The following is a 25,302-nucleotide window of genomic DNA, read 5'->3' as shown; positions in this document are numbered from 1 at the left end:
TAGTTTCTCCATTTTGTCACTAATAGAATTTTGGTTTCTTGCCACTGTTGCCTTTGGCTTGCTTAGTAGGGAACGCTTGACTGATTGCACAGACACTAATGAATCATCAACAAACTGTTGGGGGAAAAAAAGACTTTATCATTGTCCTCTTGCATTATTGACTAGTTTCCTGTTGATGATAAAGATGATGTGACACAATCGGCATTATATAAAGCACTATATAAATGAAGGTGACTTGACTCAAATGATTTAGTCAGTTCCATCTCCCGTTATACAGCTTGATCGGGGCAACTCACTTTTATTGACCTACACGTCAGTGGTGCATAAAACTAAATAAAAAGAAAAAGCAGATAATAAATAATAAATCGGCTCTGTACTGGCTTCCAAGAGCAAAGGTGCTCGGTCCTGCTCCTGTAGCAGTTCAATCTCAAACCTGCGTAACACACCTGTCTATAATTATCAAGTGCTTGTGAAGATCTTAATTAGCTGCTTCAGGTGAATTTGAGGAGGGTTGGAGCTGAACTTTGTACAAGGCTAGATCTCCAGGAAAGGGAGTGAAAATCCAAGGGCATGTGTATTTGAAGTCATAGCTCGGGTTCTACCAGCAGTGGGCACTCATGCAACTTAAGCAACAGCCAGCGGTCCACTGTTCCTCAAGACCCACCTAGACCAGCTCTTAACACTCCATTGTAGAATGAGACTTGTACCATTCTGTCTCCACAGTGACAATTATGGGGCAGTCGCTGTGTAGCTGTAACATTTCTATTACTGCTATAATATATGTATAATTAAAATTTTATTATTTTGGAAAAAAAAAAGAATGTATGGATGTACTGACAAGCATTTGTGGTCTCCCAGTGGTTTACATTATGGGAAGTTTACACTTTCAGTTTTCAACAAAAGAGGAAATTTGAAATTTAAATTCATTAGATTCAAACTGAAGTCATCGGTCATTGTTACATATTCATAATCCTCCACCCTTTGACCTGCATGTGAAACTGAACAAATTATTGTTTAGGAACGAGATGCCCAGATCACACAGTTTAAATGTGGATGCTATTACTGGGTTAAAAAGTTTTTTTTATGCTAATTGTTGATTTCCCTGTCTCCTTTCTTAAGTTTCCTATACACCAAGTTGTACAAATTCATTTAAATACAAATGTGACACGTGACAAATTTCAGTACAAGGTAAATTAATTAAACAGTGGTAGTTTTGTTGGTGCAGAGATTAGCTTATTAATGTCAAATGTTTGGGCCTACAACTGCTTTTATCACTTAATTAGGAGCACTACAGTTACTAGATCCCGGTGTCCTGGCCAACATCCCTGGCCTCCCAATAAACCCCATCCACTAGATTGCCTCTGTCCCTTTCTCTCCTCTCTCCTCTCTCTCTCTCTCTCTCTCTCACACACACACACACACACACACTCTCTGTGTTTTGAGTGCACTGGCGCTGTTGTCCTGTGGTTGCTAGCAAGCACACATGTATAGACATGGGCCATTGTCAAAATTGGGACCACTAGGGCCAGAGCAAAAAATTAAAAACAAAATTCTACAACAAATTACAGCATTATCACTTGAGTGATCTAAAACACAGACTTAAAAAAAAGGAGAGAGGAAAAATGGCGTCCCTAACATATCTGACCAATTGGAAACTACTTCCGGGTCGCCTCTCATGGAACCGACTCTTTTCTCTAGTTTCCCTTCTAATGATTCATTTCTGTATACGAAACCCTTTCCCTTTGAAACGCTCTCGTAGCGCGATATGCCGACTGTGAAAAGGGCCAGTAGATTGCAAAGCACTCATTTTTAAATGGACATAATTTTAACTACAAGCCAAGCGACCGGCTTTTGCAACCAAAAATAAGCGGAATGTCTTAATCATCAATATTGTTTTTTTTTAAATATATTTTTTTCTTTTTGTAATAATTTTTTGTACCTTAAACCGAGTAAATCACACCGTGGACGCTGTGGTCAGCGTGCGAATTTGCGCTCAAAACCGTCCAAGTTGGATAAACTTTTTCCAAACGCAAAAGCAGAGTTTAAGGCGGTCAGAAGGTAAGTGTTCCTAACACATGTGTGCTCTATGATTGTTACGTAAATGTTTAGCGCTGTAGAATGCTGTGGAAATCCGTACAGTCGTGCTGTTATGTGCACGCTGAAGTCAAGGTAGTTTGTTTTAGACGTACCCGTTCCGCTTGGGAATGGCTTTTAAACAAATAGCCACGGTCTGTCGGGACCCAAACCCCACGAGACTCCTCAAGGACTTGAAATCGGGGATGATTTACTTCCGATTAAGTTCTACGGATCGGGAATTAAAAGTAGAGTACGTTGTCCTGTTCTGAAAACGGATTTAAGGAAGTCCGTGCATTTTCCTCAGGTTAGAATAACAACACCGTAACACTGTAATTTATCTTCTAGCTAAACACCGTTGTTCTTGAAGATGCTATTTCGATTTAAAGTGTTCTACAACACTTTAAAATATAATATATTTTGAGGAAAATAAGTCATCTGGGTTGTTAAAAATAGGCTATGAAAACATAAAGTTCGTTTATTATTATTTTTTTGTAAGCACTAGCATTAAAGATAAGGCATATTTACCAACAAATAAAAAAAGAGTGAAAACTTATGATGTTTAACAGGCTCATGATGTTTAAAAGTATATAATTTGTCTATTTTTTTTTTTTTAAATCAGGGCAATAAGGACTTATATATATTTATGTGTGTGTGTGTGTGTGTGTGTGTGTGTGTGTGTGTGTGTGTGTGTGTGTGTGTGATGTGTCTGGACATATTTACTGCTACACAGTAGTCTATTTGGTGGTGCTGAAACAAAACAATTGAAAAAAAAGGGAGAGAATGGTCTTGCTGTGGAACACTTGCACTGATGTTGTAACTCTTCCTTTAACCACAGGGGTCTTATCCTCTTTATCTTTGGCATTAATATTCATCTGTTAAATACAGTTGTAAATAGACTCCACGTTTTCTTTCGTTGTTTAGTTTACTGTGATCCCAAACAGGTTGCAGACAGGGTACTGTCTGTGAATAATGATCGAAATTTAAGTCTGTTTATCAACAAAAGTCTTGGAATATATAGAGCAGGAGTCATATGGACCACTTTTGCGACACGTTTGTGTTTTTATGGAATTTTGGACAGACCTATTGCCCTTATAATAAAATGTTACCATGATTTGTTCCCCAGATGAGAAACACTTCAACAACCTGTGGGTTTGTTAAATGACTAAATTGTTGTACTTGAACAAGTGCACTACTTACTGCTTTGTGGTGAGGCTAGATATACACCAAAACAGAGTGATAAATATCATACATCTTTTCATGCGAGGTGTACGACTATTGCTCATACTGTGAAACAAATTAAGATGCCACTTCTTTTTCATATTGACTTTGACAAATGATGTTTAAAAAGTACATATTGTGGAGATTTGTGTAGCTTTATCTAACAAAACGTAACAAAAGGTGTCTGGATTAAAACGTAGCAATATATGACACCGTTCATTACATCTTTACCTTATTAACTGGCTAACTGCGCACTGCTTCAGTATAAATGAAGAGTGTACATAAAACATTGCATACGTGATCTATAATGTAACGAGCTATGTCGCAAAATGGGTTACTTTTAATACAAATATTCTTACTAAATAAATATATACGCAATGTGTTATTTACTAGAACATCGGAAATGATGCACACAATAAGAATAATTATATTGGCTAACAGAAGGAGCATTGTTTTAGTAGTTATGCGTGTTCTGTGTGGCTGGATCTAGTTTCAAAGTTCATTAAAAGTAATGGAGTACTCCCTTGATTGGATTGGACGTAGACTTCCATTTAACTAAAGAATTAAAAATAAGCAATATGATACGACATTAAACACACTGACAGATGATAGTAGTTTCCCATGCAATCTGTCCCAGCAACTCCTGATGGACCTGTGCGTTATTTAAAGTTAAAGAGTGTAGCTTTAATTATCGTTCAATGCAGAATTGCTTAAAGCATTTTATACACATTCTGGTTGCTTTACAGATGATGATGATGATGATGATGATGGTGGTGGTGGTGGTGTGCTTTAAAGTAGTAGCTTTTTCTTGAGTCACAGATTAACCATGATGAAAAATTTAGAGCACAAAAAGATATTGTGTGCGCAAAACTGAGAGTATTGCATCTATTCAATAGGTTACCAAGCTTTTTCATCAGGGTTTTAAATTCTAGTAATTGCTTGGGAATGTGTTTTTATTCAGTCGTCCTCTTTGAGCTCATCTAACAGACGCCATTCAATAGCACCAATAAACTCCAGCAAAATGCAGTCGTTTTAAGCTAAACACAGACCTTTAAGTCCGAATTATGCGCAAGGGAGCATGGGAACACGTTAGAGGGAGTTTTTTAACATCCTGAGTGTCATAAGTAGTTGTGACAATGTTTCGATGCTGAATGGAGAAAGATAAGTTAACATATATAAGTAATATAATGTCAGCAGAAGACCTGAAGGCATGAAATGTTTTATGGTGGTTTTTCATTAAAGTGGAATATTATACGACTCTCAATAAACTGTTGACAGTGAAGCACACCATACCATCACACCAAGATCAAAAGATCAAAAGTTAGATTGAGTAATAAGATTAGCAACATTATGTTTCTCATTCATGTTTTTACATGACCGCAATCTAAACATGTATGTTTTCTGTAGTTCCATACTGTTTTGTCTTTTGATAGAAAAATTAAGATTTAACCTGAAGTAAAGTTTGTCAATAGTAAGATTCATCAATAAATCCTGAAAAAAAACGTGACAGATATCCTGAAAAAAATTAAAAAATGCAATTAAAAAATGTTATGTTAATGTTAATGTTAATGTTGTTTGTATATGATGCAGTTTTATACATTTCCCCAAATTTCCCATAAATAAGTTTAAAATTTGGAAAATTTCCCGGGCGTGCTTTCCATGGAAAGATTCCAGAAAAAGTGTGGACATGTGCTGGAAATCTCCTAGTCAGCCCTAGTCAGTACAAAGGATGGCTGAACAAATCTTACTTTAAAGTTTCTATAGGACTTATAATTCTTTCTTTTACGTTCCCCAAACACATACTAACTCTTAACTTTGTTCCAAGCTAAAAGAGCTTATCTGTGTTTTCTGTTCACTGGATGGGGTCTCACAAGACTCTTCCTGGTATCCATTTGAACATTTCTGTAGTCCTTTTTACATTTTAAAACTAATCAAACAGAATGTCTAATTCATTGAAATTATGAAGCGTATACAATTTAACAACTGCTTATTTAAAATAGATTTAAAAAGTAACATTTTAGGGCGCTACAGAATACATTTTTCCCCCAATTGCATTTTATTTTTCCCAAATAAAGTGATTTGTTAAAGAATTTCTGGATTCCCATTTAATAGTTTTAGCCTAATTCATAAAACACAATTTTTTTTTTACAATAGACTTTTACATTACTTTCTGGATTTATCATTACATTTTATTATAAATAATAATTTCATTGTTACATTGACTATAATTATGCAAAGTTCATAAATGAAAATGCATCCTTTTTTTTGCTTAAATATGGCTGAAGTGTTTTGCTCTTGGTTTCTCAGGGTGCTGTAGTTGGTTGCTAGGCTGTTTTGGCTGGGTGCTGATCATCACTAGGGTGTTACCTGAATGTTCTGGTGGTGTTAGGTTTGCTAAGTCTTTATGGCGTACGATATTATCCTACTTCCTTAAAACACATCGTGAAAATAAACGTCAAGAGATGTACCACAATCTCTGTGGCAGCCCAAAGCTCTGTACACAGTCAAATCAAAAGTGCTCACAGTCCACTTCTTCTTCTTCTTTGTCTGCCAGTCATTTTGTGGTGCTAGTCATTTAGCAAAACAAAATAAGTTGAGTTTTTTTATACTTACTTTTTTTCCATTCATTGTAATTTTATAAACCAGTTTAAGCTTCAAAAAGTACATTGTGATCCACAATCTCCCATATGTTGAAGGTTTAGTACTTTTTCTATGACAATAATTACAAAATGATAATTGTAATTTAATATAGACTTATAGTTGTTTCAATAAGGCGTGTAGAAGCCTTCATATTTTCTAGGAATGCTGCACGTGATGAGGAATGGACCGAGCTGCAGATCTGAACATGTACTTCGGGCCTGTGTCTGTGAAGTGACGGACTGTAGTCTTGTGTATGTGTGTTTGTTCCCCTTCGGCAGGGGGGAAAGAGAGAAAGCCGTCCAGCTCCCTTTGTCTCTTTTGTTGGAGCGGAGATTTAAAAGGTCAGTGAAAAGAGGGGGAATTGGAGAATGAGGGAGAGTTGCAGATGGAGGGGAGGGGTGAGTGAGTGAGTAACTGTTGAACATGTGAATGAGTGCATGGGCACGCTGTGTGGAAGGTGTGCGCAAGCATGCAATAAATACCTAAATAAGCTGTGTACAGATGATAATCTGCATTTTATTTAATGAGCAATGCGTAGCTACTTGACAGTTGGCATATTCATTTAGTAGAATTTATTGAGTATGCATTGCAGGGACAAAAGCTCTATGCGTCGTATGGATTAACTGACACGTGTGCATGAAAATCGAACGCAACGCCAATAGCAGTGATTCAGTAACTCTAAACCATTTTCAATCTTTTCTGCGCTCCGTTTCTCTTCTTTTGTCCCACCGATGCAGTCACACAGAACTCCTCAAAACTCTTCCCGGGACTCATAAACATTCCTACCCTTGAGATTGTCTCTATCCTGGGAAAAGGAGTTGCCATGGTGAAGAGAACATGAATGTTGGAGCAGACCTTGCCTTTTAGAGCTTTAATAAAGATTGTTCTCCTTTTTTTATTCCTTGGTGCGGCGCTACTAGTGAAAGCCTCTGTGATCTGTTAAAAGTGAGGGTTTGTTGGCTCGTTGTGATGTTATGAATTTTCTCTCTTTTATTGTAAGGAATCCGTGTACAACGCCGCTAGTCATGTTTTGGAGGCAAAAACGATAAAATATGCATTTAATGTGTATTTGGAAGTAGAAAAGTGTTAAGTGTGAAGAACTCTTTCTAGTTGGTGAAGTCTCTTGTTGGAAAGCTCTGGTGGGTCTCCGGTTGTCCTGGGAACTGCCCCTCTTTTATTTTTTTCCCCCTTGCTGAATTAGTGGGAACAAACCCCCACCCATCTCCACACACTCTGCCTCTCACTCTCTTTCTCTCCAAACATAGCTGTTACATAAAGATACATTTGTTGCATATAACCCAAACCTGCAGACCGCAGACCTAAATGTTGACCTATAGAATTGTCTTTGTTTTAAAAGTGGGCCTTGCTTTGGGAGGGTTATGAAATGCCCATTTCATGTTGCTTTAGACATTCTTTTGTGGACTTGTTTCAGGGTTTGTACTAAGATCCTCTTAGATGGCCTTATATTCTCAAATACTTTGGTACATTGTGGAATGCTTGGTTGAGTCTGTAATTTGCTCAGGCCCCGTCTGGCCTCAAACCATAATGCTTCCATTCCTGCTGTACTGTTTGGGTCTCCTTTTAGCCAAAGGCTATTTTTAGTTTTATAAATAAATAGTTCAACTTTTGTCTCATTTGTTCAAAGCACATTATCTATAGTATGTGATTGTGTCATGCCGCCGTGCAGGTTAAGGAATGGCATAAACAAAGGAAAGCAAAGCACTTCTCTGCTGCTGCTCAACTGCATAGAGGAACAGTATACAGACAAATGAATAGAGAGCTGTGGGAGTGCATCATTTATGTTGCTCTTTGATGCAAAAACTTGCTTATATCAAGGTCATAACATAATGTTTTAGGATGTACTTAATTTTTAGTATATGCATGATGATTGATCTAGTTTTCCCACTTTATTTGCCCTGTCCTTTGGATCATGATATCATTAAATTCTTATGAAGCGGTTAGGGAAGATAAGCTTATAGGAATCCTAAAAGAATAACTTGCTTTAAAATATATGTATAACTCATTTCCTCACCTTCATTCATTCTAAAAAAAAAAAAGATTAAAGTTTTAAAAAGTTCACATCTTTCTTTTGAAAGCATACAGTAATCATGGATTGCTGGAGCTTCAAAAAAAAAAAAAAAAAAAAAAAAAAAATCATAAAAGCAGAAGCCAGGGATAAGGCTTAGGGTGTGCCTTGGGTAAACAGGGTGTGCAGCAATTGAGCACAATAAAGTGAAATACAGCTGCATGCACCAATAATAAGAGTCCAAGCATGTGTGTACATGGAAAACATAACCAACACAAACCATTTAAAAGAGTCCTGTGGATGTTGTACATACGGTTTTGGCAGCACATTTCTCCTTTATTGAAAGCGTTTGGGAAAGGTTAAAGAGCATCACACAGAAGGTTACGTTATGGGACGTTTTAACCGTGTTAAATTAGGCCAGAAGGACATAAAATCCCTCAAAAAGAAATTAAAATATGCAAAGAAAGTTGTAACGCCTATAAAAATTCAAATCAAGCATTCCTAGCTAGTTTAAGCTCTCTATTGATATAGTACTTTAAACATGAACCAGCCCCATTTATTCACTCACATTCCATTGCGTTCTTTTTTTTTTTTTTTTTTCAATCGAACAGTGGGCCTTTTAATGGAAATGACGGCAGCATAATTCATGCTCATAAATGCAACAAAACAATGGATTGTTCAAGTACAAACAATGTAAAGATGAAAACTGAAAATTCAAAGAAGAATGTACAGAAGACGTAATGAGCTTGTTCAGAGGCTGCTAAAATCTGTGAAAGCATTGTCAAGGAGGTTGCTTCTAAAAACGTTCTTCCTCCTAATTACAGTTTAGTATGTGCTGAAATGTTGAAACATAACAATAGAGTTTGTTTATGGCTACATTGCTCTTCGATAAGGGTGACATTTGGGATTTAATCTTTAAAGATTAGATAGTAATAAGCTATTTTGGCTTGTTTTCCTAAATCCATTGTATGCGCCAGTTCTGTTTTTCTGAATGCAGCAAGATACTTCTTGAATCTGACCCAATTATCCGATACACTTTACAAATGGTTTTATTGTCCCATCACGTGTTTGTGCATTTGGCTTATGAGCGAAACAGCAAAGTGCCCCAGCTCCTTTGTCTTTGTTTCCACTCCCATTTTAATCTTCATTCATCACAGTAATGAGTGCTTTTGGTCTGTGTGTTGTGGGTTGTTGTGCTTGATTCCCTCCCTCTTTCCTCCCACCTTTCCACAGCTTTCTTTGCACATTTCTTGAGCCTTGAGCCAAATCTGAGGTGTGAACCACTTGACTCAGCCGGTAAACTCTTGACCCTTTGATAAAAGTTTAGTCTCTCTCTCAGACCCCGCAATTCTCCTTTCTACCGTTTGTAGCTGAGCATCCAGCAATATATTACTTGAAGCGATCTGGTTATGTGCAACAACATGACAAAATAATAGTTGTCTGTTGTGGTTCGTGTTGTTATATGTTGGCGTAGCATTGGTTCACCAAAATACAGCTGTAAATCCTGAGTATTTAAGGTGTTGGTTTGGTTGAGTAATAGTGAATACTGTAGTGTGGTCATGGCCACAAACACAACAAAGTTGAGAAAAAAACTAGAGTTCAGTCAACTGTGGATCCTAGGAACTAGCTGTTCTGGCTACAAGCCTGAATGGTTTTGTTGACCTATATACCCTTGGGTCTGCAATTTTTCTGCATATACATAACACAAGTGGCTATGGTTTTAAACCTTGGTTTAAATGGTTTTAAAACCTTTTGTATTGCATTGCGTTATAAAGCAGACAGTAGAAAGAACGTGTCCCTGGCACTGAATACCCTCACCGAAGGAACTCTTGATGCAGAGGAACAATTGGGCTGCAGCAGCAAGATAGTTGCACGATATGTTTCTGATTTTTCTTGTTTGCACAGAAGGGTACACTTTGCCTTAGCTTCAGCCATGGAATCAGTGGCGTCGTCTCTGTTTCAAACTTCTTTAATCCATCGGTTGACTCTGGCCTCGAGGTCACAAAACATTTATCTAAGCATGGTTGTAAAGTTGTTCATCTCATTTTATTTGGAGTGAATAAAGGCATGTTCCCCCAACGATACTTATAACTTTTTTGTTGCAGTTTATAGACTCATCAGGTTTTCATTTGAGTTGAACGTAGCTTATAAAACTGTTTGGATGTAGAGTTGTATAGAATTAAGTATTTGCAGAGCTTGTAGTTGGTTCAACGTCCTTCACTGGAGTCTCTGCAGAGAGAGAAATAATTTGCTTTCAAACCGGTATGATGATATTGTTTCTCTGAAACACAAAAGGGAAGTTTTGAATAATGTTCCTGCTCTCTTAGTGACCATGTCTGTCAAGCATCATAAAATCAGTCCATAAAACCTGTGGAATACATTCCAGGTCTTCTTGAGCCTTACAATAGTTTTGGATTTATTTCTTCATATAGCAACAGCATTAGACAGGAGCTCAGTGTTTCGGGTTTAAAGGTGCACATGCATTGCTCTAGCTAGTCTGTATTAATATTTAGCTATTGAAGGATCGTGTGTGTGTTTACTTAACCTTATTCTGGGGACAAATTTGTACCCAGTGAATTAAAGCTGATAAAACCTACTTTTTAAGGATGGCTGAGATTGGCCATAGTCGTGTTATTTTTGTTTTGTTGACACACATAATGTATGTTTAAGAAACATTAGAATGATTTCACAAGATATCTGTATTTTAATTTAGCAGTTTATTAATGTAAATATCAGTAACATTTAATAAAGTCAACTATCTGAAACTGCCGTCACCAACAACAGTCTTTTAACGAAGTCTGAAACTAGATATATTAAGGATATTGGACATTGAGATGTAGTTTGAAGGACCTGAGTGTGTTCGTCACCCTAGGGCTGTGTCAGGCAAGTGTGTGCATGTTTTTGCCCGAGGATCAAATAATTTGTGCGTTTGAGCTGCTCTTAGTATTTAGATGACTGGGCTTTTTTCACCATGTTCTTTTCTTTTTAGACTGAATGTAAAATCGATATATACTTTTTTTTTTTTGCTTTTCTAGTACATTTTAATACCTCTTATACAAGTGTTGCAGTCCTCAAAAAAAAAATATAAGCGCTCTTTCGAGCTAATTCGAGGCTTGACCGCTCAAATTGAATTTTCCAGTATATTTATTTCTCTCTTGTTGAATTTCTTGTGGAATATGTCACAGTAAGTAAAATGTTTTGAACATGATTCATGTTGACCTTTAGGGAATGTTTAGGAACTGATATAACTATGACACTTGTCCTAGAGTCCAAGATTTAAGACCGAAATCTCAGGTTCGGACATGTTGTGTTTAGAGAACTTCTAGCTCGGAGCATTACTGCGCTGAAAGCATAGCATCACGGGCTGTTCTTTCGCTGTCAATAGCACACTGAATTAAATCTTCAAAGACTTTTAATTGTACAGCTTTTTATAGAGACTGCTGTGTCACTATTTGAACAGGCTGCAGGCCTTCAGGCTATGTTCACCCTGCAGGAATTGCTGCTCAATCAGATCATATGGTTTTTTTCTTTTGTATATCAGATTTAGTTGTGAACCGACTGTATGCGTAAAAAGGTTTACAAGGTGGCGTGTAGCTTTCTGATATGCACAAGTAAAAACGGAGACAGACGAAGCATTCATGCGTTCGTTAATAAAGTGATTGACTGCAGGCACATGCGAACTTGTGAGCGGGTGACAAGGATTATGAAGATGAGAAGAGAAAGTTGAACTTGAACTTTTGTAGAGCTGTCACTTTAAATCCGTAATTGTCATATTCACAGAGTGTGTGTGTGTGTGTGTGTGTGTGTGTGTGTGTCAAATAATGAAATGTCAATTGATCGTTTAATAATTCAGATCAATTTCCCATTTCCAGTTCTCTTTTTCAAAGTTCCTTTTTTTATGCGAGTCTTCAAAGTATTTATTTAAATGCTGCTTTAACTGACTTAACTGTAGTTACGTTACATAAATTATAGTATTTTGTTATCTAATGCTCCTTTTTACACAAGCTGTTATAAATGTGACATACGTAAGATTAATACTATTCAATATGTTTGTATAATGTAGGTTTTTGATATAGACCTATATTTTCTTTTGCCGTGTAAATACAGTTGTGAGACTTTGCGAATTACTGAAATATACCAATCTTACCATTTTCCTTCAGCGGCATCCTTCAAATACAGCGATAATGTTCATAATGTTTTGGAGATGCCTCTGCATGCGCAGCTGTCGTTGTACAGTACTATGTTATCATTGTTCTTATTCAAAGCTGTAAGTGCACATCGTCATCATTGTTCTCACAGGAAAAAAAAAAAAAATTCCATAGTGCATGATTCGTAAACTAATAAATTTTGATATTTGCATCACACACCCTCCCCATATGTATGGCTTCCCTGGCATGGCAAACTTGCTCGGTACATTGTTTTGTGTATTTGATGTAATGCAATGTGTTTATGGGGTTTAAGGTTCAAAAACACATTATTTTCCACATACTGTTATATTGTTACTCCTCTTATACCCCGTCGTCCTGAGCTTATCGTCCTGAGAAGCGAGGTGAGCTCTGATTAGCAGCTATTCAGTGTGTTGTGATTGGCTGAGGGGCTGAATACCACAAGCGGGTGACGGAAACGTGATGCGGTGTCCTGGCATGATGACAAACAATAAAACCCAACATAAACAAGGCATTTGTTGCATCCAGTGGGGACATAATTACTGATTATAATGATTTTTACTGTCTTTTTATGCATTTGCGTCTCGTAAACATTTCCATGTCTGCTTTTGTGATTGGAAGAATCAAACAAAGACTACTCTACACTGCTCAAAATTCGCTTTTGAATAGTCAGCAGCAAATCCTTTAGATATGAAAAGAGGTACAGGTAGTTACAAGCACCAGACTTCCCTCGCAAAGTTAGAATTTCCCCACTTTATGCACAGACTGGCTTCTCTTGAAAAGAAAGTATTTTCACTTTGACAGCGAAACACAGTATTTCTGCTACAAAACTACAGCGAGTCTAATAGCTCTGGCTTCTTTCTTTGTGTAAGCATTCGGGCAGTGTTATGAAAATAAACCCACACAGTGATGTAGAGATGTTTAAACGAGGGCATAGACAAGTCATAACTTTTATAAAGAATATCTTTTTGGATGTGAGACTTTAGTTAATCCATGCACTAACAGCTTGTAACACTCCAAAGAAAAAATGTAATAAGGTATGTTTTATTTTTTCAAACTGAGCTGTTTAAATAAACCCACATCCGTAATAGAAAAAAAGATTGCTTACAGTGACAGTGAAATGTACTGAACCCTGAACAATGTGCTCGCGGGGTGGCAAAATCTCAGCCAGAGTCATGAAACATTTCCAGAGATATTCTGTTAAATTAAAATAACAATTTTATAAAATTACTAGAAATAACTGTAAAAATGCAAAATAGACTTTATGGACAAAATTAATTAAAATACAGTGTATTTCTGTTGATAACTTGTTTTTAAGCTAAATTCATCATATCATATCAAATGGAAAAACAACCAGCTCTGATTAAACACCATAAATTGAAAGTTTTTGTTAGCTATTTTTAGAAAACTGATCTGTGCACCTACAGTAATTTACTTTTAAAGTATACTTTTCACATGTACAATAACTAAAAAATTACGAAAATGCTGTACATATTTAAAAAAAAATAAATAAATAAAAATAATAGACAGTCGTGACTGCCTGCCCCTAATTAGTGACACAAACTGCCCACAGGCAAAATGGACCAATAACCACAACAAGATACTACTTGTGGATCCTTATAGTCAGGAGCTCATCAGTTGTGGAAGTGTTTGTCGAGAAATATGTCAGATACAGTTTGTATTTTTAAAGGATTAATACTACTTTTACAGAAAAAAATCTCATAACTTTAACCAATCTCTAAATTTTGCAGGGTATTCAGAAGTAATTTTGTCTACCTAAAATAATCTTGTTAAATTACAGATATTATTAATTACAAAAACCAAGAAATGTTGTATAAAGTGTAATTCGTAATACAGAGAAAAATGTCTGTAGATTTGCCAGAAACATTACAGTTTAAAATGTTTGAGCTGTAAAGAAACGAGCATAGTACTTAGAAATATGTATTTAAAAAAGCAATATTTTCAGTCAATTTCTGTAAAATTTTTGCAGGTTCCTTAATAATAATAATAAAAAATTGTAAATGTTTTTTTTTTTTTTATATAGATTAGTGAAGCCCAAAATTATTCATACCCCTGGCAATGTGGCATGTCCAAAATTATTCATACCCTTCTCAATAAATCAATAGAAAAGCATTTATTGGCTATTACAGCAATCGAATGCTTCCTATAATTGCTGAGCAGCTTCTTGCATGTGTCCACTGGTATATTTGCCCAATCATCTTTAGCAATGAGCTTTAACTCTTTCAGGTTAGAAGGTCTCCTTACCATCACCCTGATCTTTAGCTCCCTCCACAGATTCTCAATTGGATTTAAGTCCGGACTCTTGACTAGGCCACTGCAAAACATGTTTTGGTTAATGTAATGTTTTTGTCTGCTTACCATTTCTTGACCACTTTTGCTGTGTGTTTTGGGTCGTTGCCATGCTGAAATGTCCACTGGTGCCCAAGGCCAAGTTTCTCTGCAGACTACCTGATGTTATTGTTAAGAATTTTGATGTATTGCTCCTTTTTTAATGGTGCCGTTTACTGTGATTAGGATTCCTCACCCACTAGCTGAAAAATATCCCCAAAACGTTAGGGTCCCACCACCATGTTTGACAGTGGAGATGGTTTTCTTAGGGTTGAAGGCTTCTCCTTTTTTGCACCAAATGAAAGCTACATCATTGTGGCCAAACAATTCAATTTGTTTTATCTGATCATAAAACAGAAGACCAGAAGTATTCTTCTTTGTCAAGATGATCATTTGCAAAGGCCAATCTGCGTGCCTTATCTGGAGAAGGGGTGTCCTCCTTGGTCTGTGTCTGTGGAACCCAGCTGTGTGCAGTGTCCGTTGGACTGTCTGCCTTGAGATGTTGCCACCAGCACAGCCCAGATTCATCAGAATGGCCTTGGTTGTGATCCTTGAATTCTTTTTTTACCTCTCTCATTATCCTCCTGGCTCGCACAGGTGTCACTTTTGGCTTCCGACCACGTCCTCTTGAGATTTTTCACAGTGTGGAACGTCTTGTATTTTTTAATAATACTTTACACTGTAGCCTCTGAAAATTCAAAACATTTAGATATGGTCTTATAGCTCTTTCCTGACTTGTGAGCAGCTACAATGGGCAACTTCAGGTACTCAGTGAGCTCCTTTGTCTTAGCCATGACTGTCCACAAACCAACAGCAGATCTCCTGTTGAGTCGATTAAAACAGCTGTTCCCAACAAATCAGGGTAATTAGGATGCTTTACAACAGCTTGGACTATTTGAAATGGTGTAGACCTTTGGATTTTACCATAGACTGTGACAGTTTGCAAAGGGTATGAATAAATTTGAACATGCCAGTCTTTGTACAAATGTAAATAAAAGATGAGTAATAATTTTTGAGATGCCTCTTGTACATTGTCGTCTTATCTTTTGGGAGAAGCCCATTTTGTCCGGGGTATGAATAATTTCGAGCTTGACTGTGTGTGTTTATGTGTATATGTATATGTAATTTTGTAAACATCCCAAAATGTAATTTAAACTTAATCAAGATGCTCCTGGCAAATAAACAGACTTGATTTATTAACTTTTTAAGTGTTTCTTTCTGTTTTGGTTTGTGTCATAGATGCCTATGGGGAGGTGTATTTGACTGTTTTGTGTGTATGCATGTCGCCCCTGCAGATCAAACCCTGGTAAGACAATTTGTCAACAGTCCATTTAATTTGTTCTTTGATTACAAATGAACACTTCTTTTACTGTAATTTTTATATTGTGACATGCTGTGGCATTACATATGTGGCATCATTTCTTGATATTATGCTGTTTTAATAACACTTGCAATATGTACACTGGTCATTAAATAATTGGGGCTGTAATTTTTTTTTTTTAATTTGTTCTTTCTCTCTTTGCTTTCAGAATAGTTGACATGCCACCTGGGATGGTGTGTGTGTTCTCTTCTCTTTTCTCTATACTGTGTTGCTGCATGGTCACCCAGAGCTCTGCTTCCTCTAACCATCACCCCACCTTCTTGCGCAATGACACCTACTTTGAGCACCTGGCTTTGCATCCTGACCCTAAATTGGGTCGGGTCTATTTAGGCGGTCGTGATCGACTTTATCAGCTTTCTTCTGATCTTCAGCTTGAGGCAGAGGAAGAGACGGGGCCAGTAATAGACAGTCGTGACTGCCTGCCCCCAATTAGTGACACAAACTGCCCACAGGCAAAATGGACCAATAACCACAACAAGATACTACTTGTGGATCCTTATAGTCAGGAGCTCATCAGTTGTGGAAGTGTGTATCAAGGAATATGTCAGAAACGAAGTTTGGATGCAGTGGGGAAAGTGCTTTTCTCCGCAGAGAGGCCTGTAGATACACAGTATGTGGCGGCTAATGACCCTAATGTCTCTACAGTAGGACTTGTGGCGCTCACAAGAGGCCGTGGGAAACAACAGCCGGTACTGTTTGTGGGGCGGGGTTACACCAACAGCCAACCCCCAATATCTACTCGAAACTTAGTTATGGAGCCTGTTTTCTCATATGAAGAAACTTCAAAGTTAGCGGTGGCTGGGAGGCTTTCTGAGTATGACCACCATTTTGTAACATCATTTACACACCGTTCGTATGTCTACTTCATGTTCTATCGGCGGGACTTGGAGTCACCATCGAGAGAATATCGCACATATGTTTCCCGTATGTGTTTGGATGATGCTGCGTATTATTCATATGTAGAAGTTCCATTAAGTTGCCGTTCAGCTGGAGGAAAGAATTATAACCTCCTACAAGCTCTGCATGTAGGCTTACCGAAGTTAGGTAAGACTATGGGAATCGAAAACTCAAGCGCTTCGGAACAAGAGGTTCTGTTGGGGGTGTTTTCGAGCCATTTCGCCTCCTCCAGTCGGCCAAACGAAGAATCCGCCGTATGCGTGTTTTCACTTGAAGAAGTGGATAAACATATCAATTCTACAAGAGATCTGTGCTATACTGAAATGGGTCGTGCAGATGGAAAGGAGGTCGCATACATTGAGTATGAAGTCAAATCAAACTGTGCCAATCTTCCAGAGGTGAGTTTTAAACCTGGACTAGTACGCGTATAGCTTAAGTCAACAGGTGTGAACAGATTTGTAGTCACTCCATTACAAAATGAAAGGCATTTAGAGCTGTATAATGGTGTGATAACACAAGTCCTCTTTATCAGGTTAAGCAAACACAAAATCAGAGATCTTACTCTCGCAAATCACAACTGGTCAGAGGAAGCTCATTTTACTATCAGGTGTAAACGGCACTGTGCCTCACCTGACCCCTGTGATTTATGAAACCGATCCAGTTATAATCAGAGCCTACTTTGTCTAGTAGAAAAGAGCTATGTGGTTTAAATGATGTTGGTGACTGCGGCTGTTGTTTCAGATCCTCCAAGATTTTCTCCTGAATGTATCACCATTGTACCCCTGAACATAGCAGATAACCTATTTAGGGGAAGCAAAACTATAATTGAACATGGCTTCATTCTATGATGACATCAAATTCCACCACCCCCGTTGTGTAGCTATATATAAGTATTCTAAACCGGTCTGGAGAGGGTAGCTAACATAGTTATTGAAAAGATCAAAGTAAGAACACGGTGATAAAAGGAACAAGATAAAAGGAACAAGATAAAAGGAACAAAAAGAAAAACGGCAGTAAGATTTAAGAAAAAATACATTTTTACAAGTAATTTTGTTTAGGCTTAGGAGAACTTATACGGCCTTTACTCTTTCTATCCATCTTTTTCCTGAATTCAGATATAAGCCTATGGCTTTGTTAGACTTTTATAGGTAAATAACAAGGAAAATAACAGTAATAGCAGTAAACGGTAAAACTGTATGCACTACAAACCAGTGTGTTCGTAATTAGGATAATGTATTAAAATAACAGATCAAATAGCAAAACCAACTGTTGTGAGACCAGAAGCTATTCCCATAGAGTTTACAAATGGCGGCGCCCATCTGTATGTCTGGAAAAAGGTGGATAGTGTGTATCTGTAAAAGCAACAATTTTTTTATGTTGACTTTATACCTTAAAAGATATTTGCGATGATGATTAAATTTGTCGGTTTTTAAAAATATTTCAGTTATTGTGATTTTTTGTTTCGTTTCTCTCTACAGAACACTTTGGATGCTTACCCATGTGGTTCTGATCACACTCCTAGTCCAATGGCAAGCCGCGTTCTTGTGAAAGCAGAGCCAATATTTGACAGTCCATCTGTCCGTCTCACTGCTGTTGCTGTGAGCGTAAGGCAGGAACACACCATTGCCTTTCTAGGAGATTCTCAAGGAAATTTACACAAGGTATAGAGACTTTCTCAAGGAATGAGGCGTTTTGCTACTATCGCATGCAAATATTCCATTATTTTTAGTTCTTATCTGAGGTAAAAATACTTTATAAAAAGTTTTTTTTTTTTCTGGATTTTAATTAGGGTACAAGGAAAATATGAGATTATCACGGAATGTTTAAGAATGGGTTTTTATGGGAAACTCACCATTTGGTGTAAAGTGCATCTTTGGTAGTCTTTCACAGGTGCATTTGATTCCCTTTTCAGTGACCTACAGAACCTGAGGATTAAATGGACATCAGTATTTTATGCATTTGCAATATACATGTCAATATACTGAACTGAGTGACAGCATTGTTACGCTCATGTTACAGGTATAGGTAGTCTATATTATTGTAAACTACATGCACTAAAAATGTACGTGAAAACCTAAACTAGGGCAGCTGTGGCCTAATGGTTAAAGAGTCAGACTTTTAAACCAAAGATCATGTTTAGAGCAGTTTGAGAATCGGTGAAGTATGATGAATTCACAAAGAAAACAATTTCCTGATATAGTAACATGAATGAAGTTTCTCAGTGTGCTATGTGTGATTCCCATTTTGTTAAAGCCCGTATTTGGGTTCCTGTTCCACTTTTAGTTGTCTATAGCCAAAATGATGCTTGATTGATATAGGCACATAAGATTATCAATAATAGAGCACCTTCATATTTTATTGCACTTTTCTCTAGGGTGCATTATCAACATTATTATACAAAAATAGGCAAAGTCTTATGGATATGTCATTTTAAAAACAATGTTTTCATCATTGGTCTTTTAGAGGCACGCATTTTGAATACAGTTAGTTTTAGTTTAAAAGCTACAAGTTGCCTCTTACGTTTTGTTGATGAATTCTCTATCATTTTGTTTGTTTGCTTGATGTTTTATTTCTACAAGAAGACTATGCTAATGTAGTCTCTGGATGTGACCCTATGAAAAAAGTTAAAACATTTTAACTCATTCTCAGATTTGTTCAGAAGGTGTGTGTGGTTTTTTTTTCATCAGGTGTTTCTGGGCCCAGAAGGTGAGGTGGAAGAGTATGCAGTGATCTCCATCCATCCCAGCGCACCAATAAGCAGAGAGCTCAGACTTGACCATCAAGAGAAGCATCTATACATCTTGACAAGTAACATGGTAACTATCAGATTATTGAAGTGGAATTGGCATAGCCAATGATAATTTAATTCTTGAAGGTCATGCATAATTGCCTTCAATTAAATGTCACTTCACCTGTACTAAACAAAACCGAACAATGGATAGTTGACCCAAAAATTTATCATAAACCTTGTCTATGACGAAAATGTGTATTGCTTTTCTGACCAAAAATTACAAATTGCCGAATTAGGTAAAATTTGTAATATAGTAGTAACCATTTTTTGGCAATATAATAGAATTAAACATCATGTATGTATTTGAATTACTGGCTAAAGGTTTGGAAAAATTAAGAACAAGAATTGCCACGTATTTATGTGGTCATATTATATTGTAAAACACTTTTGTTGCAGTTGAGGTGGGATGCAGGTCTGGTGTTATGGGTAGGTTTAAGGGTGGGTTAAGGGACAAGGGACAGTGTTATATATGCATTATGTATGTATTATAAATGTAACTACAGAAAAGATTTACAGACATATTTACATTGTACTTATATACCTATATGTAATTACATGTACACATACAGTAAGTGCGTTGTACCAAATGATTAATTAAAATGTAAGTACATAATAGTTAAGGCTACCTAATATAAAGTGTGACCTCATTTTTAAAATGTAATCTATTCCTGTGATGGCACAGATGATTTTTTTTAGAAGCCATCACTACTTTAATTGAAACTTCAGATATCATTCATCAAATAACTGCAGCCTATGTGTAGTATATTATTCATAATTTCTTTTCTTTTTTTTACTGCGCTCACACAGCTAGAGAAGAGGCCTGTAGCAGAGTGTGAAAAGCATTTGGATTGTCAGTCCTGTCTGATGGCTCATGATCCATATTGTGGCTGGTGTGTTCTGGAGGGGAAGTAAGTTCATATTTGAAGAGCACCTGGATGCTTTGTTTTGAATTGTTGGTTACCTGAGCTAGAACACCGTGTCTTTATGCGTCAGGTGTGGGCTTCGTAGCGAGTGTGCGCGTGGGGATCAGAAAGATCAGTGGCTTTGGAGCTTTGACATAGAGCAACAATGCCTGAGTGTGACGTTTCTCAATCCATCCAACATCAGCCGAGAGGAGAGGAGAGATGTGTGTTTCACCTTTTTTTTTTCAAAACATAAAAATTAATTCAGAGATGGGTATATTTGTTTAAGCATAGTTCACAGTGTCTATAATTGAGCACACAAACAACAATAACCAACGACAAACCTGACAAACATCATTTTAATCCTCACAAATCCACTGACTTTGTCCGTCGTTCCATCTCTCTAAATGTCTTTTGCTCCTTTTAGATTTCTTTATCCATCCCTGGTCTTCCCAGTCTGGAACGAGGAGAGCATTACTCTTGTGTTTTCCAGGACAGATCAAGTTTAGCTGTAGTCACGGAGTCTGGTGTCACCTGCTCTTCTCCAGACGTATATACATTGCCATCTGTGCCACCTGGTCAGGGTGAGAATATTGCTATCGTCACATTTATTGTGTATGTTTTGTATTAAATGTATGTATTAAATTAGTTTAATAATACTTACGTGATAATACTTACAATGAAAGCGCATTCACCCTCACATTGTTTAATTCCTGTTTGTGTTTCTTGCTTTTAGCTTTACAAAAGATATAAAAAAATGTGCTTCTGTTTGGGACCCCAGTGTTCTTGAAAATATTTGTTTGTGTTCCACAGTAGAATAAAAGTCATAAGTGGGGAAAAATGTGAGGCTGACGTTTCTTATCCCATTTCAAAAAGTCACCGCAAATATTTTCAACTGATATCAGTTAAACCCCCACATCTGCTAGATGAATACTAGGCAAGTTAAAACCTAGCTGGTAGTATGTGTAAACAAAGATGAAACGGTGAGACTCCGGAGATGAAATGGAGAAGCACTGGCTTTATAACAATCGTGACTCTGGAGGAGTCTCTTCTTGCTAATCTCTTGTTCTATCTGAAACAGATTTTTTTATAGTCACTCTGTCTCTACGGTTCCATGATGTTGTTGTGACTTCTCGGGAATTCACCTTTTATGATTGCACAGCAGTCAAACAGCTTGCAGGAAGCATGCCGTGAGTTGCAAACACAGCACATATTTTGGGCACAAAAAGCTCAATTCTTCACTAATAAAGCCTGCGTCTTATTATGAAATCAAGTAAAGCATGGTCGTTAAGTTTGAAAAGAAAGTTTTATTAACTGTGATTTACATATTTGTCTGTATACACTACCTCTAGGTAATGGTTTTGGATACTTTTGTTTTCTCTTTCGCAGCTGCCATGGTTGTGTGCAGAGTCGCTGGGGATGCAACTGGTGTGTGAACCAGCATATGTGTACCCACAAGGCTGTGTGCGATGAGGGACTGATAATCTACAACGAAAATGTAAGTCATTACGCCATCAGCAGTGTAATCTGTAGAAAAACAAGCTGTCTCTATATTTGTAGTCATAGTAACTTTGAATTTGAAAATGCCTGTAAGGCCTTACTTCCTCTACGTTTGTTAATTATACTTTTAAAATAATAAAACTGAAATTCCTGCTTGGTAAGGCTAACATTCACATAATTTGGAGGTCCACCATTGCAACATTCTGCTAGGAAAGTCACTTTTTACTATTGTGTCTCCCTTGGTTTTCCCTGTACTTCTCGCTCTTAGTGGAAATCTCTCCCCACCCCGCCTCCTGCAACCAAAGCCTCTAGTGCTGCATTCATGACCTCACCAGTCACAACACACAAAGTTCCTGAAACCATGGCTCATACTAAACCTCCGACTACTGCCACTGCAATAACTGAAACTGTAACTTCTGTACTGGATTCATTAACATCTCGGGAACCTGTGAAACCAACACCATCAACTAAGATTTCTTCCACTTTCAAGCCGTCTACTGTGCCCACAAGTGCCCTTCGCCCTTCTTCCACAGCCGAGACCACAAAACAGCCAGCCTCCACACTCTCTCTTCTAGATGAGATCCTCTCAGAAAAAGAGCTTCTTGTTACAGACATTGAGTCAGTGGCTCTGAGAGAGACGGACACTGATGTGGCTACTCTTGCAAGTTTGGAAGTGGTTGTAAAAACAGAGCTGCCATCGGTCATCGACGCGGCTGAGGAGCAAAGGATATCACTGCCGTCGTCACTGGCTGAAACCGAATTGCCGCCACTAGTGGAGCCAGTAACACACCATAGCTTGCTTACCAGCACACCGGACAATCTGGCAGGGACATTAAATTTGATAAAGGAAAACCAAACTACAGTTTCACCTTTAAATCCAGAACCAAACATGTCTGATTCTGAAACCAATGACTTTTTGCCAATGTCTGAGAGAGTATCACCTGCCGTGCCTTCAGAGAATAGGATCATTGCTGACCGTGAAGTGGCTCATTTGGCTCCAGAGGAAACCGAGGAGGTGGATCAATTAGAAAACGACAACACAACATTTTCTGCAGCTACAGTGTTGTCAGGGGATGGAGAATCTGACAGTGACCCCCCATTGTATCTCCGTTTGCGAAGTACGGACATAGATGCTGATTACCAGTATGACTCAGCGGATTTACCGGTGAGACTAAACATCTTGAATTGATAGCAAGTGATATTAATAAATGTAATTCATTTATTCAGAAATCACGCATTTCATTGTTCATTTGTCCTAACGTCAAATCAAATTGACCACGAAAGAAGTGGAATATATTTTTCTGCTTCAATGTTTTTGGTTATGTGAATCCTTTCCCTCCTGTTCATCAGGCCGATGAAGGCACTTTTGTCAATCGGGGGGCATCTGCTTGCCCATGTGTGAAAAAGATTCAAGGATCCTCTCTGCTTCCTGTCCTAACTCAGAGAAAGATCTCTCTGCTGGCTCTCAACTTGCATCTCTATCAGGTAAAAATAAATAAACACCAACTTCAGTGTGAATTTTAAAATGTATACATCTGCATTTAAAATAAAAACAAAAAACTAGTGAAACACACACTTGTGCCTAGGATAAAGAGTTGGCGTACGAGTGTGTATTGGTGATCGAGGGGCAAACTGTGGTGGTTGATGCAGATGTGACACTGAATGAGGCAAACCCGTTCCTGTTTGACATCACCTGTAGTGATCACCAGGTACCGCAGCAACATAATACAAAACATGATTCATGAGTTTCAAGTGCATAAATTTGTAGTGTTGGACTGTGGAAATGGAGGTATTGATAATGTATGCTATAAAGCATTATAAACTTTTAGGAATAATTGTAACTGAACTTAAATTTCACTGTAATATGATTTTATGTGCTTTATTTGAATATACTTTTTAAAGGCTTAATAGTGATTATGTTAGTACTGTAATGCATGTATTATAACTGTGGTTACAGTTATTCATGTGATCATACAGTGAGGTGTATTACAACACTTTTATAATTAATGCAATAAAATACATTTCATGATGCATCATAAAGGTTTTAAGTGAAGTAATGTTTTTTAATTGTGGGAAATTTGCTGTTTGGTCTTTCAGTATCATCTAAGTGATCTAAGTTTTATGTCTGAGATAACATTTAAGTAATAAAAATACTTGAAAATGCTGGTGTGGACATTGCTCTCATATATACTAGTTTGACAGAGGGCCTAATGCACATGCTCTAAAGTGTTGCGTCCATTACTATGGAAAGACAAAAGCCCACAACAATAATTAAAGAGGAAAATAACTATGTAGTATTTTAAAATGCATGTGTGTTCTGTGAGGAAAGCCTACAGTTTGCAGATATTATTGTTACTCAACTCGGATCTTCTTTTCTGTAGTATTTTTATGCAGACCCAGTTAGAGAGTATAATGCCATGGTTTACGTGAAGAGAAAAGACACTTTTCATATTGACAGCACTGACCTTTACGGTGAGTATAATAATTTGATAAAAATGCACTAAATGTTATACTGGACCACAAAACCTGTCATAATAAGTTGATATTTATAAATCACCTTACACTGAACAAATAAGTTTTCCGTTTATGTATGGTTTGTTAGCATAGGACAATATTTGAAAGTGGAAAAACTGAAAAGGAAGTGACATGCGGTCAAGTATGGTGACCCATTCTTAGAATCTGCGCTCTGCATTCAACCCGTCAAAGTATACACCCCGGAGCGGTGGGCAGACGGACTGATCCAACTGAAAATCTGCAATCTGAGGGTACAAAAAAACAAATCTGAATATTGCGAAAATGCAATGTTTTCTTGGCTATAGCTATTAAATAAACCATGTGCTACTTATGACTGGTTTTGTGGTACAGGATCACTAATTTAGAATTTTTTATTTATGAATGAACTCATTACAGTAGCTTTAAGGCCTTAGGAAAAAAAACAGATTAAATGATTTAAAGACTGAAGAAAATGAATCATCGTTAGTCTTGTTACTCTGTCCAGTTTAACACTCATTATTAAAATTGTTGTCATGCCTTCGACTTGATAATCTGTCTTTCTCGACCGCTCGTTACTGAATCTAACTCTAATGTATGAATTTAAAGTCTTTGTATTCGTACTATGTTGTAGCTGATATTTCCTGTGTCCTCACTATTTCAGTGACATTATATAACTGTTCGGTTGGGCACTTGGACTGCAGCCGCTGTCATACTGCAGATCAGAAGTACGACTGTGTGTGGTGTGGAGCCAGTTGTGTTTATAGAGAGTCCTGTTCCAAACACATCGAGAAGACCTGTCCTGCTCCTCTCATTCATTTGGTTTGTTAACAGTTTCAAACTTAATGCTGAATTCTTTAGTGCAT

At 37.3% G+C, this 25,302-nt stretch overlaps 1 protein-coding gene across 2 annotated transcripts in view; it reads left to right on the top strand.

The window, feature by feature from the left end:
• Window positions 1-1,734: 1,734 nt before the first annotated feature.
• plxnb1b (plexin b1b) overlaps window positions 1,735-25,302 on the top strand; it is a 36,631-nt gene continuing 13,063 nt past the window's right edge. Inside the window, exons 1-15 of one of the 2 annotated variants that reach the window (XM_043241920.1) lie at window positions 1,735-2,058; window positions 15,715-15,781; window positions 16,005-17,151; window positions 18,232-18,414; window positions 19,441-19,569; window positions 20,352-20,452; window positions 20,538-20,670; window positions 20,874-21,030; window positions 21,528-21,636; window positions 21,836-21,944; window positions 22,215-23,111; window positions 23,297-23,431; window positions 23,533-23,655; window positions 24,328-24,418; window positions 25,101-25,258. In XM_043241920.1, the coding sequence (XP_043097855.1) occupies window positions 16,015-17,151; window positions 18,232-18,414; window positions 19,441-19,569; window positions 20,352-20,452; window positions 20,538-20,670; window positions 20,874-21,030; window positions 21,528-21,636; window positions 21,836-21,944; window positions 22,215-23,111; window positions 23,297-23,431; window positions 23,533-23,655; window positions 24,328-24,418; window positions 25,101-25,258 (3,462 nt within the window). In that variant the 5' untranslated portion in view covers window positions 1,735-2,058; window positions 15,715-15,781; window positions 16,005-16,014. Of the gene's footprint in view, window positions 2,059-2,142; window positions 2,381-15,714; window positions 15,782-16,004; window positions 17,152-18,231; window positions 18,415-19,440; window positions 19,570-20,351; window positions 20,453-20,537; window positions 20,671-20,873; window positions 21,031-21,527; window positions 21,637-21,835; window positions 21,945-22,214; window positions 23,112-23,296; window positions 23,432-23,532; window positions 23,656-24,327; window positions 24,419-25,100; window positions 25,259-25,302 lie in introns of those variants that run through there. The other variant, XM_043241921.1, reaches the window with a different exon arrangement.

Source organism: Puntigrus tetrazona, chromosome 6 (assembly GCF_018831695.1).
Source record: "Puntigrus tetrazona isolate hp1 chromosome 6, ASM1883169v1, whole genome shotgun sequence".
NCBI classification, from domain to species: Eukaryota; Metazoa; Chordata; class Actinopteri; order Cypriniformes; family Cyprinidae; genus Puntigrus; species Puntigrus tetrazona.
The sequence above is the reverse complement of the archived record's forward strand: the minus strand, read 5'-3'. Positions and strand labels throughout refer to the sequence as shown.